The 17,278-nt window shown below is 43.7% G+C and overlaps 2 protein-coding genes across 3 annotated transcripts; one reads left to right on the top strand and one right to left on the bottom strand.

The window, feature by feature from the left end:
- The first annotated feature begins 606 nt into the window (after window positions 1-606).
- On the top strand, window positions 607-10,267 carry TBP (TATA-box binding protein). 2 transcript variants are annotated; one of them, XM_050315783.1, is made up of 8 exons: window positions 607-681; window positions 2,298-2,540; window positions 3,172-3,503; window positions 4,540-4,627; window positions 6,449-6,540; window positions 7,721-7,888; window positions 8,183-8,277; window positions 9,544-10,267. In XM_050315783.1, the coding sequence occupies exons 2-8, from the start codon at window positions 2,487-2,489 to the stop codon at window positions 9,621-9,623; spliced, it is 909 nt and encodes a 302-aa protein (XP_050171740.1). In that variant the 5' UTR covers window positions 607-681; window positions 2,298-2,486; the 3' UTR covers window positions 9,624-10,267. The 2 variants fall into 2 exon arrangements, with proteins under 2 accessions (XP_050171740.1, XP_050171741.1); XM_050315784.1 differs by lacking the exon at window positions 607-681 and adding an exon at window positions 2,119-2,135.
- Window positions 10,268-11,959: 1,692 nt separating this feature from the next.
- Window positions 11,960-17,091, bottom strand: PDCD2 (programmed cell death 2). Its single transcript, XM_050315782.1, has 6 exons — window positions 16,777-17,091; window positions 16,438-16,689; window positions 15,707-15,892; window positions 14,479-14,594; window positions 13,121-13,237; window positions 11,960-12,398 (listed from the first exon to the last, which is right to left on the bottom strand). Exons 1-6 carry the CDS (start codon window positions 17,075-17,077, stop codon window positions 12,228-12,230), a joined length of 1,143 nt encoding a protein of 380 aa, XP_050171739.1. The 5' UTR covers window positions 17,078-17,091; the 3' UTR covers window positions 11,960-12,227.
- Between the last annotated feature and the right edge of the window lie 187 nt (window positions 17,092-17,278).

Below are 17,278 nucleotides of genomic sequence, written 5' to 3'. Positions count from 1 at the left end.
CAGAAATTCTTCACATTCAGGAGCTTCCTGTCCATCAGTTTCTGCCCATTGCCTCATCCTATGACTTGGCACCACCGAGAAGAGCCTAGCTCCATCCTCTCAACACCTACCCTTTAGATATTTATACACACTGATGGGGTCCCCTCTCAGTCATCTGTTTTCAAGGCTGGACAGGTCCAGCTCCCTCAGCCTTTCCTCATAAGAGAGTCCCTTAATCCCTGGACCTGCTCCAGGAGCTCCATGTTTCTCTTGTACTGAGGAGCCCAGAACTGGAAACAGTACTCCAGACGTGGAGCAGAGGGGCCTCGCTCGATCTACTGGGAATGCTCTTCCTAATGCACCAGGACATCACTGGCCTTCTGGGAGACAAGACCACACTGCTGGCCCACACACAGCTCCTTGTCCACCAGGATCCCCCAGGCCCTTCTCCGCACAGCTACATTCCAGTAGGTCGGCCCCAAGCCTGTACTGGTGCATGGGATTATCCCTCCCCAGGCGCAGGACCCCGCAATTGCCCTTGTTGAATTTCGGAAAGTTCTTCCCCGGGAAGCCAAGGTTCTTCCTCTCCCGGCGGCGGCGGCGGGAAGTGACGCGGCGGGCGCGCCGGCGGGGCGGGGGCGGGCCGGGCCGTGCTCCGGCGGGCGCTGAGCGCGGCGGGAGCGGAGCGGAGCAGGGCGGCAGGTACGGAGCTCCGCCGGGCCCTGCGGCCGCCGCACGCCGAGGGGGCGGTGGGGCCGCCGTGGTGCGGGCCGGGCCGGGCCGGGCCGGGCCTGGAGGGCGGGGATGGTGCGCGGGGCCGGGCTCGCTCCGCGCCTGCGGGGCGGCCTGAGCCGCGGCGGGGAGAGCGGGGAGGGACTCCTCGCCCCCGGCCGCCTTACCCTGCCCTGCCCCGCCGCGGGGCTCCGGCGCGGCTCGGCAGCGAGCGGCTCGGGTGGCGGCGGGGGCGGGCTGGGCGCGGGCAGCGGCGGGACCCTGCGCGGCTTCGTGGCCGGTGCTGGGTGGGGAGCGAGAGGGGCTGGAGGGCACCGGGAAGCGGTGGCCGCATGCCCGGCGCTGCTGTGTGGTTGGCGGGGGGAGCCCGAACGGGGCCTCGGGGGTGGGTCGGGGCCTCCTCCGTGGTGTCCCCTGCTTCTGGACTCTGTTCCCTGGACCAAGACGTTGCTTAGCGTTTGTAGTGGCAAGTCTCGTTAGGTGGCTACAAGATGGGCCTCTGCGTAGCCGGTGTCCTCGCCGCAGGCTCTGGCATGCCTGGTATCCAGGCTTCTCACCAGGCTGTCGAGGAGTTGGCTTTATTTCTTCCAGGGTAATGTCTAGGCTTCTAATGTACCCCTGTCCCCAGGCTGTAAAACCTGGGTGCTCTGCTTGATACCTTCGGTGAGGGTAAAGATCGTAATATCTTATAGTCATCGGGGAAAAAAAAAGCAGGGCTTTTTAGCTGCAGTGTAAATATTATTGTAATTCTAAGCTCTCATATCTCTAAAGGGAAAAAAAAAAGCCTGAATAGGCTTTCTTCAGATTTTGAGGTGGCCAACCTCTGGCCTGAAAATGACCTTGAGTATTTCTAGGCAATAGTTAAGGAACTTACAAATTAATGGGAAAATATTTTATATCATTGATAGCATAAAATTTAAATTCTTCACTTGTGTTGTTTATTTCCATAAGACAGAAACAGAGCTATAGTTGAAAAAATAAAATCAAATCATGTGGATGTTTCACTGGTACACCTGAAGTGGTTTTTCACTTTTTTTTTTTTTCCGATAAAGCACATATCCCCTGTTATTTGAAGTCTATTGGAAGTGGATAAGAGGTTTTCCTAGTTCTGATTTGACCAGTGATGCTTTTCTCATAGAAGAAAAAAATAATTTTTGAAAGCCCAAGCCTTAAAATTGCCAGGAAGAGGCTTACAAGCAATGTGTCGGTAAGCCTGTTGGTTAGTAGTCAGGGGAATTAAATTCTAAAAAAATCTGTGCTTTTCCAGATAAAGCAAACCTTGGAGTAGAATGAGCATTAATGGCTTGAATTGTTTGTGCAGGAAGGTTTGTTTAGACAGAGGCCTGCCCATGTGAGTCAGATAACCTGTCAGGGGCTTCAGCAGAATCACGCTGCAAAGTTTCTGTGGACTGTGCCTGAAAAAGGTTATTTTTATGTATTGTGCATGTGTGTGTGCATAAGCGTGAATTTTCTTCTATGTATTTATACGTGGGTGTGCGTCTTCTATCTGAGTCAGCAGCTCATAGGTTTGTTTTTCATTTTATTTTTAGGTATTATTCTCAAGATATTACTCTTTTTCTTTTCAGGTTTTGGTTAGTGTTTTAGACTCACAACCTATTTCTCTGGAGCTGATGTTTTCCTAGCACCTTTCAACTTGGCTTTAAAAGCTACTTTGCTGGAATGTTTTAAACGGTTAAAAGTCCTCTAGGATTTGAAGTTTATTTAAATTAATTGAAGGAAATACTTCTGGCCTCACCAAAGAAATAACTGGAATCATGGATCAGAACAACAGTTTGCCACCCTATGCTCAAGGCTTAGCCTCCCCTCAGGTAAAAGCAAATGATCTAAGATGCAACTGTTATCTGATTTTTTTCTGTATGTGAAAGTATTTTCCATTTCTTGCATGTAACTTCAGGGGTTTTTTGTTTGCAGATCTGAAAAATTCTGCTAGGTATCGAATAATACTAGTATAAAGCAGAATTTTAAAACCATCAGTGTGTATATCCAGAGGTATAAGAAACATGGGGTTCCTCTAAGTAGAAACATGACTGACAAGTTGGAAAGATTAATTTAATTTTGGTGGTTGCCCTTTAAACTACGTGCATAATAGATTGTTGCTGGGCTAAGAATGTGTTTGGTAAAATGGGCACAGTCTATTCAAACAATTGCAAATTAAATTATGGGTCAAAGTTGAGACATGCTTGCAAGGTAGTGTGAGAAACACATCAGATCCCTAGATCCCTAGGAGTAGTCTTTTATTCTGTAAAACATTTATGCTTTATTCTATTAAGCATTTCCAAGGACTTACTCTTTTTAACAAGTTAGTATGTGCTCTAGGTTTGAGATGATCAAGTCAATTTACACAGATTTATTTTTAGACTCCCCCTGAAAACTTTGTCTCTTAAAAACAAAATGGAATCAACATGATCTGTGGTTTCTGTTTCATGTTTTCTTCTGTAGGGTGCAATGACTCCGGGAATTCCCATTTTTAGCCCAATGATGCCATATGGCACAGGACTGACACCACAGCCTGTCCAGAGCACCAACAGTCTGTCTATATTAGAGGAACAGCAGCGGCAGCAGCAGCAGCAACAAGCAGCACAGCAATCTACATCACAGCAAGCAACACAGGGAACATCTGGTCAAACTCCCCAGCTCTTCCATTCACAGACTCTTACCACAGCCCCTTTACCAGGAACCACACCTCTGTACCCCTCTCCAATGACTCCAATGACACCAATAACTCCTGCAACACCAGCATCAGAGAGTTCTGGGATAGTGCCACAACTACAGTGAGTGCTCCATGTGGTAGTGCACTGTGTTCTTTCTCAGATAGCCTTTTAAAGACTTAGGACCAAAGTCACATCAGGAATTGGGTACTGCATTTTGGTGAAAAGGGAGGACCCAGAATGTATGGGTCTCCTGTAGCAATATGAGTAATTTTTGCTTTTTAGCTTAGCTTCATTTGTAAACCACTTAATAATATAAACAGTTTCTTAGTGATTTGTCAACCATACATCTTTTCAGTATAACAGTGGAGGATGTTCTTCACTTACTATGTCTTCATTTAACACCATTGTTACTTTTAACTCTATGCACTTTAGGAGTTCATCATGTTGCCTTTTCTAGTTCATGGCTAACACTGAGTTTGTAAGAAGGGAAGAAAACTCTAGTACTAGTTCTAAGTTTAGGTATGGAAGTATTTTCATTGAACTTCAGTTTTAAAGGGACTTTTTCAGAAATTTATGGAAGGGGCAAAGAGAAATGGATAAGCTGAATTGAAAGAGTAGTTTCTCATATCCATTCCCCCCACACCACATTGAGGACCTTTAAATTTCAGGGTTTTCCCACAGAACAAAATTTTGTATTTAGGAACTTCTTTTAAACTTCCTAGAGATCTGCTATCCCATCTCCTGGCAATGGATTTACCTCCTGTGCCATTCCCACTTAGTTCTGCACCTTCCTCCTTGAAGGGCATAGCAAGGAAAATTTCAGATGGTACTACCTCATTTTCTCCTGTTTCCAGCAGCTTCTCTGACTGTGGTGAGGGCTCTCAGAATCAAGAACTTTTCCAGCCAAACTGAAATAGAGTTCTTCTCATGGGGCAGTTTTCATAATAGCTGGCAGAAAAGTGGGAATCAACAATCATGCCTTAGGAACTACATCAAAACACTGCTTGGTGCACCTGTTAATAGGAAAAATGCCATTCAAACTCTCTTGGAGAAACAAAATAATGAAAAAGTAAAATCAGTTAAGCTTTGTTAAAAACAAGGAAGACATGTGAATTTCTTACTGTCTTTTTAATGTATTTCTCTCACCTGTCTTCAGGAATATTGTGTCCACAGTGAATCTTGGTTGCAAACTTGACCTAAAAACTATTGCGCTTCGTGCCCGAAATGCTGAATATAATCCCAAGGTAAGAGAAATGTATTTCAAAGGTTGTGGCTGCAGGTTTCTGCAATAGACCAAAAAACCTTCCTGATAGAGATGCAGTTTTATACTGTAGTTTAAGAAGAAATTTTTAATAAACTTAGAACATTCTGTCAAATTAGTAAAAAGCATTTTTATACTGAGGTAGCTGTGATTTGCACCAGGTTGTAATTTGGTAGAAGAACCTAACCAGTGTAGTACACTGGCCAAGCCTTTTATGGTAACTCTGCTACTGTTCATATGGGCATGGTTGTTCTGTATATTCCATGGCTTCCTCTACCTAACCTGTTCCCTTGGAATTCTTGTGATCACAGCGCAGTTGCTCATTTTTTTAGAGTCTTGATTCCCCTCTGTTCTCTTGTGTTCTCCCCCAGTACTCCTGCCATCTCATTGCTTCTGATGGCTAAGTTTGGTGAAACACCAAAGTGAAATTGATTTTTTTTGCACATCGACTTTTAAGTTACCTGCTACTCCTAAATGGTAGTGTGTTAAATTGTGGGGTTGTTTTAGCGTGGGAAACCTTGAACAACAGCAGAGGACCTGGAGTGTTAAATCAGGACCATTATGTCTCTTCATTTTTCTTTTGGGTGGCTCCTCTTGGAAATGCTATCTTTGCAACCACAGTAGCTGGACACCAATAAAAGTTTAGATGTTACGTAGTTCAATTGGTTACCCTTGGGAAGACTTCATTTTTCCTGGGTGTTAGGGTTTTTTTGCTTTACTCTTTAGGACTTGGCTGCAGTTTACCTGAACTCTGTTCTCAAAGGTTTAAAGCATGCATGCAGGCGTATGTCATAAATGATTGTTCCTGAAAGCTTATATCAGTGATGCTGTTACATAATTGTGAGTAAGATACTAGTGCAGCAAAAATTTGAGCAAGCCGTGGTGACTCCTAAGGTAGGAGGGTAGGTGGCTGTGTAAAACTCGTAGGCTAGAATAATCAATACGAAACACTGTTTTCCATGTCAGAGAGAAAGGAGGCTTATGTAACACACTCCTGGCGTTTAGTCAGTACACTCATCTATCACAGAAAGATGGTGCTTGGCTGTACTATTTAAGACATATTTTGACAAATGCGCTCTTGGGTTACCCACGCTACCGCCTTGGTTATGCCAGCAGAACAATTCGTGGGACTGCATGGTGAGCTAGTCCAAGTTAAATACAACAAAGAAGGGTTTACTTGTGTATGTGTGTATGCCTGCATCAGTTTCCAGTATCTCTAGCTTCAAGGAGTTTAAGAATATTTGGAAATGCTTACTTAACATAAAAAGGTAGAGCTAACCGGGCTGCTGTGTCCTACTGTGGTAGCCAAGGTGACCTCTGTTTACACAGAACTTTGATCTCTAGCTGATCTGTTTGCTGGTATTGTAACATTGTCCAATTTATTTTTTTTTAAGACACAGAAACAAAACGGATCATAAAATTTTTGCAGATAGTCTTCCACTGTACTTAGATCAAATTTCAAGACATTTGGAGGAAATATTTTAAATTTATTTTTGAAGTTGTCTCTATTGCTCTGATGCAAATGTTAGCATTATTTATATGTTGCATATAACGAGAGATTAACTTAGTAAAATAGCAATGCAATGGTAAATATCCTTCCTGCCTGGCTCTACCTCTCATTGTGTGTGTTTGAAGGTACTTATGATGTAAGCATTTCAAGAAAACTTTGAGTGATCAGTGAGTATGTTTGAACTTAGTATTTCTTTATGCTACAGTGTAACTTGCTCCTTAGATGATGCAGTTTTGGTTTTAATGCAGTGATTACAGCAATATATCACTAATAGCCTCAATGCTCACATTTCAGCGTTTTGCTGCTGTTATTATGAGAATAAGAGAACCACGTACTACTGCACTGATATTCAGCTCTGGAAAAATGGTGTGCACAGGAGCAAAAAGGTATGTTTAGGCACTAAAAGCAAACTAATTCACGCTGTCTCTTCTCGTGTACCATAATGCTTTAGAAGTAATTTTTTTTTTTTTATATATATATATTTACATCTAAGTCATACAGGTACAACTAATGTTGCTTCACAGCTGTTTGTGTAATACACATTTCTATGCGAACTTTCTTTTCATGACTAAAGGGACTTCCCAACTAAAGGGGAAATGGTAGTTCTATTTCTGAAGCTCTTTAATCCAGTCTAATAAACTGGTTTGCAGAAGTTATTATATTCAGTTCTTTGGCTTTGCAATTATCTGCTTTTTTCTAATAATTTAAAAATTCAGTGACTATGCACTGGAACTGCTCAAACTGTTGGGGCAGTGGCAGAAGGTTTTTATATTTAAGTAGTTTCATTCATCACAGGACAAGAGCTCCAAGTCTCTGGTCCTGGTTGTCTGATCTTAGTTAGTTAGCTCTTAACATGATCATTGAAGCACAAGACTTGAAAACTAAACAAAAATTTAACTCTGGTGGCCAGAATAGAAATTCTGCTCTGAAGAACTCTACTAGGAATCCAGAAGGAATAAGCTAATGAGCAGAGATGAATGAATAGAGCTGTACAGGGAAAACTTTTCTCTGCCTGGTGACACTTGAAGTTCAAGTTGTCCTACTCTGCGTCAAGAACAACCAGATGCACAGCTGTTTATAAACCTGAAACAAACTGAATTCTGCAACACCATGTAAGGCTGTGCAGTTGTGTTAAACCCATTCGAATTCCTGGGCTCAATCAAGCAAAAGATTTTGGCAGTTGAGAGATTTTTATAGAAACGTGTATTTTCTAGCAGTAGTAGTTCAAAGTTGTTCTATGCTGATAACTTACATAACAGTTCCCATGTCCCATTAGAGGGACTCTGGTCAATATTTTAAAAGCGTGAAATATATGGATTTATAATTTACTGTTTTGTGCCTCGTGAACAGTGAGTGCAACACTAGTGGTGTTCAGGGTATTACTACCAAAATTAGCATGAAAACCAGTGCTACTTGGTAGTTTTGAATATAAAGATTTTGCATGTGACCTTCCTTTTCCCTCCACACAGCCATTTTTCTCCCAGTTAGATATTTGTGGTTTCATGCTGTGTGCTTCAAGTAATACATGACTGAGGCAATAATACAGATATCCTTTTCTCACTTCAGTGAGGAGCAATCCAGACTGGCAGCAAGGAAGTATGCAAGAGTTGTTCAGAAACTGGGTTTTCCTGCAAAATTTTTGGATTTTAAAATTCAGAACATGGTGGGCAGCTGTGACGTGAAATTTCCCATCAGACTGGAAGGATTGGTACTCACACACCAGCAGTTCAGCAGGTAAAAAGAGGCTTGCTTGTGTTTCATTCCTGTTGCGTACTAGCTAGCTCAGAGAGTGACATCTGTTTAGATTGTTCCCTTGCACCACAGGGAAACCTGCATCTTTGTTCTCATCTCTGCACTGCCTTAGGTGCAGCTGAGGCTGCCCATTATGAACCTATCAGAATAATCTTCCCTACTACCCTCTCCAGGTTTCAGTGGTCTGTGTCTGCTCTGCCCAGTCCTGCAGAAGATAAGAGTGGAACGTGTGTTCAAAAGCTTACAAGTTTAAACACTTACTCTCTTCTCTTACAGCTATGAGCCAGAATTGTTTCCTGGATTAATCTACAGAATGATCAAGCCAAGAATTGTACTGCTTATTTTTGTTTCTGGAAAAGTGGTTTTAACTGGTAAGTCAAGATAGTATCTTACTCCAGTAGGTGAGATTTAGACTGTATTACAGAGAACACACTTTCCTTTAGAGATGACAGTACTGAGAAAGAAGAGTTAGAATGTTCTGTGGATGATGTTAAGGAAACTTCCCTGTCCAACCATCCAGGAGCCACTCTGGCAGTCAGACCAGCACCACTTGCACCAGGACCAAAGCCTGTTTGCAGCGGGGCAGTCTCCAGTAAGCCGACAGGTGCCCCACTTGACTTGCTACACACACCACATTCACACAGTCAGACAAGGTTTCCTTACCAGCTCCACCCCTAGCTTCCCATAGTACAGTCTCATCTTGGTGCAATAACAAAATAACAGCTCGAGCTGGGTGCCCCCGAGGAGGGACCCTGAACAAAAGAATTTATATATATATGTAGTTTTTAACAAAAGTTTTTATACCCTCACAGTCTAAATGAAATAGTCTGGGGTCTTCCAGCTGAGTCCTTGGCTCCTGCTGTGTCTCTGAGCGTGGCCACCTGGCTGTCCCACAGGTCCTGGTGTCCTTTGTTGGTGTCCTTTGTTATGCAAACGGTTGGCAGGCAGTTCATGGTGTCTTGCCTGGGAGTCCTGCTACACACACCTCAGTCTGCATCTCAGCGCTGCAGCTGCACACTGAGCTACCTGCACTATGTCTTTGCTGTTCTTTGGCAGCTTGGCTGCAGGATGCTGCCATTCTCTCATGATACAGCAGACAAAGAAGGGCTGAGCTCTAGGACTTCTTCAACCTGAGACACTCCACCTACACCCTTCCTTTTCCCCTCATACTGTCTTGCTATGGAAAAAAACCCACAAGACTGGCAGGGCAAAGAATCATGTCCCTGCAGTATGGGGAATGGGCAGGCCTCTGCAGCAGTCTCCACTGTCAGACCTTCCTCTTACAGCTGTTCACACTCAGAAAATCTCCATCAGTTAAGCCTTTCTGCAGAAACATCCTGCGGGGCTGTGCTTTGTAGCTGGGTCTTCTGTGGAAATTATGTATAGGATGATCCCATTTGCAGGTTAGCATCTGCACAGAGATGCTAATGAAAGTAGTAACAGTTTTCAAAATAAACAGTGAGAAGGCTGGTAATGTATGCTCTCTATGAAATGTGTTTTTAAAAAGATTGTAAAAATAAGGATTTATGGATATGCATAGGTTTTATATAGAGTCACATTGAAATAAACATTCTAAAACCTAAAATAGAGTATTAGGTAAAAGGTACAAACTAACTTTATTCCCTGTCTTTTTCCAGGTGCTAAAGTACGAGCAGAAATCTATGAAGCATTTGAAAACATCTATCCTATTTTAAAGGGATTCAGAAAGACAACGTAACAGTTTCTACATGTTTCAGAGAAATCAGGGGTCTATTTTAAAAGGTATTGTGTATGGCACAGCAGTAACAAGAGACGGACTTCCAGTGCAACTGCAACACCAGGACTTGGACTATTTCCCAGTTAGTGCCTACTTCCCTGATGGTCAAGGGGAACTGTATTCTTGAATATGTCTACTGAGTTACTGTGAGTTGCTTTACTGGGCTGTTCCTAGAGCAGTCCCTCTGATTTTTATTTATATTCTAGCTTTTAAATAGTTTTAATGCCAGTTCTATTAATAGGAAATCTGTAAGTTGGTTTAAAGACGAATGCAACTGTGTCACTCAGTGTATAAACCACTTAAATTGCCATGTATATATGTTTTAAGTTCCTTCCATAAGACCATGATTTTATAATTTTCAGAACTTTAACTTTTAAATTTTTTCAACTTTAATTTCTTTGGTGCCAGACACATTCCCGCTTTCCAGTATTAAACAAGATAGGATAAATTTATTAATGAAAATGGCTCACTGTACATATATATATATAATACATACCTTTCTTCTCTTTCCTTCTTCAGCTCCACATGTACAATAAACCCCGTTTATACAACTATGGGAACTGTCTTAATAAATTTTAAAATTACCCATCTGGTAGAGTGAAATACATTGTTTTTTTGGTTTTTTTTGGTTTTTTTTTAAATCTGGATCTTTTGTTAGCATATGCACTACTGTAAGTGACTTGTTATTTTGAGAGACTCTGGCTTATTCACTAGCAGTCACATCCTTAGAAACGTCTACCTTGAATACTTCCAATACGTTAAAACAAAAGAGATGACTGGTTAAAAAAGTTTGTGTTCAAGTAGGTGTTGTCAGGAGATGGGATTTAGGCAAGTCTTAAATAGCTACACTTGACTGAATTGGAACAAAAGATCCCTGCTTAGCTCCTAGAATTTCTTTAAATTACTACTTTTGTATTTTACCAGCTCTGACAGTTTCACTATATTAGTGTTCCTGTAAAATGTCAAAGCCCTTCCAACTAGTCAGTATGTACATAATCTTCCTTCTGAACCGTGCTTGAAGCTTAATGGGCTGAGAACTAAAAATAAACTTTTTTCTTCAGTAAATTTTCAGTAATAGTAAACTCTCTCTGACTTGCACGTTATTTCAAACAACTTTTATCTAAAACTAACCCAAATGTAAACCATGATCTCTTTACGAAGTTGGTGTTTCATTCCAGACCAAATGAAGTTTTGGCTGGCTTTGATATTGCTCCATTTACAAATACTGAGTGACCTTAATCTTCAGTCTTCTCTCTACACCAGTGTTTCTCTAGGTGTTTATTAATTGGTTTCATGATTCTTTTCAGAAAGATGCTGTCTAATAATGTAGCTGTGCCAGGATAAGTTCATGATACTCAAACACTGCCTTCAGTGTCACAGCACTCTGTGCTGTGAGCTCATGAACATTCCTGAGAGCTCTTAATTGTAATTGTAGGACTGTCCCTGCTTTTGCAGGACCCTGAATTATTACCAACTTACCTGAAAAACTCTTCAACTGGAGCCCTCCGTAACTATGGGATGGTTTTCAGTAAAATCAGTTGAGCTGTACTACAGTAACTTAAAATGCTGTTTCATGATGAGTACCAAGGCTTAAAATTTCCTTTCTAGAAATTAAGTCCTGCATCAACAAAACCAGTTACAGGTACAGCGTTCTCTGCCTGCTCACTTGAGTATTTTCAACATCTAAATGATCCCAAAGACCCCACAGTGGGCCTAGGACTTTCATAAAATTACTTTCATAGTCGCTGGTAAGCAGCTGTGAATGGTTGGAGATGGATAAGGGAATATGTAACTGAAGTCCATTCTCTACTGACACACACAAAAAAGCCTTTTCTGCAAATGTAGCTATAACCACAGGAGTAGTTAAGCAGCTACCACAGTAACCTCAGCATTATGGTTTCACTTTTCTCTTGCCTCAGCTATAAGACTGTCAAATAGCAGAAGAATCCCTCCGGAGGGCACTTATTTTTAAACTTTACTAAAGCTGGCAGACTTAAGGTACAATTCAGCTTGAAAATCTGCTGCTACAGGCAGTATGTAACAAGAAAAATGTGTTCTGGTATGGCTCACTTTGTTAAAACTGCTTCTGCACCAGAGTTAAAACTATTAGCTCCATGCAGAAATAGTTTAAGTCCAATAAAACACTTAATTTTGTGCCTTTTATCTCCAACAACCACTCGATCAGAACATGTAAGAACTGTCAAATTAGACTGAGTGTACCTGTTCAGAAAGAGAACAAAATCCTGACAGACACCAGTCTTTAAGTTTTTGAAGTTCTATCAATCACCAACAAAAGATAATTTCACCAATCCAAAGCTTTTCATCTTTATTAAAACAGTGAGAAATGAGATTTGAAATGAAACTCACAGAACAAACACATCTGGCTTCATGACCAGGTTGATGTAAAAGCTTCCCTGGAGCACAAGTGAGAGGCTGTTCGAGGTCTAGTTATAGCAGTTTTATCACTGTTACAAGATCCACTGTTAACAGTGACTTCTAGTTCAACCACCTGTTTGCACAGCGCAAAGATGCAATGAAACAGGGCAAGTACTCCATTTAGATGACTCAACTTGGTAAACCATGGCCCACGGAATAGTCTTGTTTCCATATGAACTCTTCCAGGTATTCGTTTGCCCCACCGCAGTTGTCAGCACAAGTGTACACCACCAGCGTTCCCCAGTCAATGCTCTCTCCAAGGCTGTCAACCTGAAGGTGGTTCAGGAGCTGTGGCATAATCTTCAAGGAAAACCAAAAGGCTTAGAGGCAGGCCACAGCTTTCTCCCCTGTCCCTGCTTCTCTTCCTGAAGAAGGGTCCTGCATTTGGTGTAAGAGAATTTATGCTCTCTTACACCAAATCCCAGCTGAAGCGACTGTGCGTACAGCAGCTCAAATAAAATAAATTTGAAATTCCCAAAGCAGTGTAGTAGATGCCCAAAGAATCAAAAGCACAGTCCTATTTACTTCATCTATAGAAGTTTTATTTGACCTAATATGCCCTGCCCCAGTTCTGAGCCTCACTCCATTTGAAATTACCTTCATAACTATGTTTTACTTTTGCATGACATTAAGTGTATTCACCATGCATACATCTCTAGCATTCAAAATTCTACAGGTGAATACTTCCAGCCAGACATATTTACATAAGGCTTTTTAATTTTTGAAATATATAATACTGGACTCCTGTTACTTAAGAGATGATTCCATATTCACAAGAGCACCATTTTATGGATAGTGCAAATTATGTGGTGGAAAAAGCAGTTACAATAGTATATAAAGGCTCTGTGCAATCATTTAACATAGTTAGTATGTAGCAACTTCAACGTTCTTGCCCTAACTACAAGCCAACCGCTATACAATTAGATCATGTTAAGTCTGAAATATATATATATTTATAGATATATATTTATATATACATATATATAAAATAACCTGTATTATTTTTAAATGAGTTTACATACCTGGAATTCAAAAATCCTTTTGGCACCACATAAACAATTAGGGATATCTTTTTCTTCAGGCCTGTTTTCACCCGACACCCAGATTGGGCCTTCTCCTCCTCTGCAGTATCTAATAATCTGAAATAGAGCAAAAGTTCTCATGACTATCTTTTCGTTTTGGTATAAAATTGGTATTTACAGGTAGACAAAGCTGTAGACAGCACAGAATAAGGTCAGATCCTTTAAGTAATAACCATGGCAAAATATCACTTGGAAACGTGGTATTCTAAAAAAGACGAGTTGTTTCATACGTGTTTTCTTAACTATGCAAATCACACTTTTTCAATGATCCAGGGATAAACTGCAATGATAAATTCCAGTGATTTGCATTTCCCTAATTAAGGGACCCAGAAATGTATGTTACCGTCTTGAGATGGAGAAAGAGCAGCTTGATAATTAGCACACAGAACTGCACACAAAGTCAGGAATGCAATCCAGCTCCTCCATGTACTCCTATGCAGTACTGCATCCAAATGCAACTGGATTGTCCTAATGTCCAAGAAGGAGGAATTTTCAGGCATGTCCTTAGTTTTTCTGTTAATAGCAAATCAGGCATTATCAACAAGAGGACACTGGGCAGATCAGTCAGTACAGGGATGATCAGAGAGGTGATGCACATACCTAAAGCTGAGAAGGAGACACTCAAGTCTCCTACTTTTTGTGTATGTACCTTAACCCTTCAGGTACCAGGCAAACAATGGACAAAATTTCTTCTTCCTCCACCACTTTCACAGATTTAGGCCTGTGTTTCCTTTGAATGGAACCAAGGGACCATGCTTTTGTTTGACACTGTGACTCTTTCAGCCTCTTGTAATAGCAAGAAGTAGTATGAGGGGGGGATTTCTGTTTGAAATAGTAAAAATTTTACAGCCATCACTATTTTCTTCAACATTTAAAAAGCCAAACCACCTCCCAGTGCAGCTGGTGACAGTGGTAGAGCTCTTCTCTGCAGTTTTCCTTCTGCTGAGAAGGAAAGCCAACAGGGCCACAGGCTGGGGAATAATGCAGTGGTTCACCATGTCCTTTGGTTAGAATCATGTCACAGGATGGCAGGTCTTCCCATGCTGTGGGGGCTTCATCACCCCTGTGTCATTCATTCTGGACAACTTCTGTTTAAGATAGATGAGCAGGTCCTGAATTCATACTTCAGCGTGAATTATGTTGTGCACATAAGGAAATGAGGGTGTGTTGGTTAGGTGTGTGGAGGGTGAGAGGCATTTCCATTTCTAACTAGGTACATGAGACGGTGAAACGTGTTGCAGGTGCAGTAGGATGCTGTGCCAGAACCACTAAGTTCTAAGCCGCCCCATTCTTCTGACCTGCTCTGGTTCAGCAGCTACTTTTTCTTTAAACATTTGGAAGATCTTGTCTTCTTCAGTCTCACGTTTTGCCAGTGCTTCCAATGTCTCTTCATCTAAGGACTGATGTGCTTCACCTAAACAAGAAAAAAGAACAACAAAAGTTACGGGCTAATACAAGACAGTAAAAAACTAAAAACTATATTAGCACCTGTAAATGCATTTTGCTTCACAAATCATTCCTTGTGTAAATCACTCAAAGATTTCTTCCTTTTTGTGCCATGTTAAAATTTAGTCACACACAGGTCCACTTACTAGTTTTATATAATAATAATAATGGCCAGTCTTCGCGAGCGGAGATCCGGGGAAGGTCTTTACACCTTCCAGCCTGCGCATTGGATTTTTTAGGTGAGACACAGTGTGCGCGGAACTGAGCCCACCCTTTAATCCTAAGGTTCATCTCAGTACTGGAACACTGGAAAAGGGAAGGAGATAACTGATTACCGTTTATGGCTCCCAGTGGGTATCACTGAGACTGCAGAACCTTCAGGATATCTGAAAAAGGCCACCAGTGCCGTGCATGTGCCAGACTTCAGTTTCTAGCACTGAACAGTGTATCTGTCATACAACAACACTCACGTCAACTTGGGGCACTAAACAGTCTTGAGACAGCTCTGGACCGCAGCAAGGCATGGCTGGGAACCCAGCATCCTTCCCCTGCTTCCATCCCTACCACAAACTCTCCATCCTGTGTCTGTTCAAAGCTAGTGTGGTCGCTGCAAACACATCATGAATTCAAGGTCAATTAAAATAGCCTCAGAGCATTTTTTTTTTCTAGCACAGACAAGGAGATTTTAAGTATCTTCCATAAATTAAGACAAATGGAACCAAGTCAAGACAGTCTAATTTAATCTCCCGATTCCAACAGCATCCAGCAGTTCAAGGTCCTGTCCTTCTCACTTGAGTTGTTCCTTACCTATGGGAAGCATGCCAGGGACACTGTAACTACAAGCTACCTGCAGCAACAGCTGCTTCAACAGCTCCTGGGATCAGGGCTTAGTAAGTCTCTCCCGTAAAAGCAACTTATATTACAGAACATCTATAACAAACTTGCATCATAATGAGTGTAGATTTAGCTCTTTTTCACCAGTAGTTTACAACAAACATGTAAAACCCACAGTATTTTATATTTTGAAGATGTGATACAGGCTTCATTGTGAAGAATTACAGGCAGCATCTTATTTCTGACCTGTGCTGCCTGTAGCTCCAAGTTCCTCTTGTTCTTTTGGGTCCTTTGATGTCTCTACAGCTCCTTGTTCATCACCAGGATCTACAGTGCTGTCATCATGAAATTCTGGTTCCTCAGGTTCTATCAAAATTTCATATTCTGGAAAAAGGAATTCATTATGCTCTGGAATTGCATCCGCTGAGTCATCTACAAAACAGAAAAGAGGTACCACTTCAAAACGTTATCTCGTATTTCATGGCTTCTCCCCAAAAGCCATACAGCAAACTACGTAGCAACAGTACAGTACAAATATTGTATGAGCAAGAACAATTTACATCATTGCTAGATGTGACTAGAAGTTAAGAAACACACTATATTAAGGACAGTGGAAAAAAACAACAGGTGTCATATTGCTCTGAATGTCTGTAAACCCACGTGATGTAGAAGGCAGACTAATCAGTGTTAGCAGCATTTTAGAACTCCAAGCCCTGCAGTTTCGCAGCTCGGTGCATTTCTAAAACTCAGAACCTGCAGCTTGGCAGCTCGGTGCACATCTCCTCCTAAGTAGCACACGCAGACAACTGAAGTGTACATCAGGTGCCCTGATGGCCGTAACATTCCTTATACTTTCCCACGGCGTGCTGTGAGTAGCCGAAGTTTCCCACGAGGGCATCAGGCACACCTCCAGCATTTAACCACCCGGCAGCACGTGGTTTCCCCCGCCCCAGCGGTCTCCGCTGCCCCGCACCCACCTCCGGCCGGGTGCTGCCCGCAGGAGCGGCGGTGCCCGCGGCGCCAGTCCAGCGCCTGGTGCTCGGGTCCGCAGTAGGCGGCGCGGCGGCAGCGGCCGCAGCAGCGCGGCCCGGGGCAGCCGCACACGCGGCACAGCGCGGCGCCGCCGCTCAGCCGCCCCGGGGGCGCGGGGGCCGGGCCCGGCGGCGGCTCCTCGGGGGGCGGCTCCTCGGGGTACGTGTCGTTCCGCCGCGGCAGCTGGTTCCGGAACACTGCGGGACACAGGCGTCGGTCAGCGCGGCGGCGGCCGGCCGCCCTCGCCCCCTCCACCCATCCCTCCCTCCCTCCCTGTGCCTCACCGCGGAAGGGCCCCCGCGGTCCCGACCCGCGGTAGCAGGCGGGGCCGCGGCAGGCGAACACGAAGAGGGTGCGGTGGAAGGCGTCGGGGCGGCCGGGCAGCGGCGCGTACAGCTGGAGCAGGAAGGCGCAGGGCTGCTGGCAGCGGCCGCAGCGCAGGGCGGCGGGGCCCGGCAGCCCGGCCTCGCCCAGCCACGCCGGCCGCCCCCCGACCTTGCTGGGGAAGTAGGCGCTGCGGAGCCGCCATGCCCCGCCCGGCCCGGCCACCGCCGCAGCGAAGCCCAGCTCCACTCCCGGAGCCATCCTGCCTCCGCCGGCCGGACACCACGCACGATGGCAGCCGCTCCCCCGGAACCTCTCACCCGCTGTGCCCCGCCCCGGAGCCCGGCTGTGCTCCGCCCCGGAGCCCGGCTGTGTTCCGCCCCAGCCCCCGCCCGGCTCCGCCCCGGCCTTCCCGCGATCCGCCCCCTCGCTCCCCTTTACCCCCCGCTTGTCCTCGCTTCG

Source organism: Myiozetetes cayanensis, unplaced genomic scaffold (genome assembly GCF_022539395.1).
Source record: "Myiozetetes cayanensis isolate MyiCay16 unplaced genomic scaffold, myiCay2020 scf2-11, whole genome shotgun sequence".
Classification (NCBI taxonomy): Eukaryota; Metazoa; Chordata; class Aves; order Passeriformes; family Tyrannidae; genus Myiozetetes; species Myiozetetes cayanensis.
Note: the sequence above shows the minus strand (reverse complement) of the source record. Positions and strands in the feature narration are given on the sequence as shown.

What these genes read in the sequence shown, in the direction of transcription:
- TBP (XM_050315783.1), top strand. Translation starts at nt 2,487, where the DNA reads ATGGATCAGAACAACAGTTTGCCACCCTATGCTCAAGGCTTAGCCTCC. An exon ending in ATGCTGAATATAATCCCAAG is followed by an intron (nt 4,628 to 6,448) that starts GTAAGAGAAATG and finishes CTCACATTTCAG; the next exon opens with CGTTTTGCTGCTGTTATTAT. An exon ending in TGGAAAAGTGGTTTTAACTG is followed by an intron (nt 8,278 to 9,543) that starts GTAAGTCAAGAT and finishes GTCTTTTTCCAG; the next exon opens with GTGCTAAAGTACGAGCAGAA.
- PDCD2 (XM_050315782.1), bottom strand. Translation starts at nt 17,077, where the DNA reads ATGGCTCCGGGAGTGGAGCTGGGCTTCGCTGCGGCGGTGGCCGGGCCG. An exon ending in CGGGCAGCACCCGGCCGGAG is followed by an intron (nt 15,893 to 16,437) that starts GTGGGTGCGGGG and finishes TCTGTTTTGTAG; the next exon opens with ATGACTCAGCGGATGCAATT. An exon ending in AAAGGATTTTTGAATTCCAG is followed by an intron (nt 12,399 to 13,120) that starts GTATGTAAACTC and finishes TTTTCCTTGAAG; the next exon opens with ATTATGCCACAGCTCCTGAA.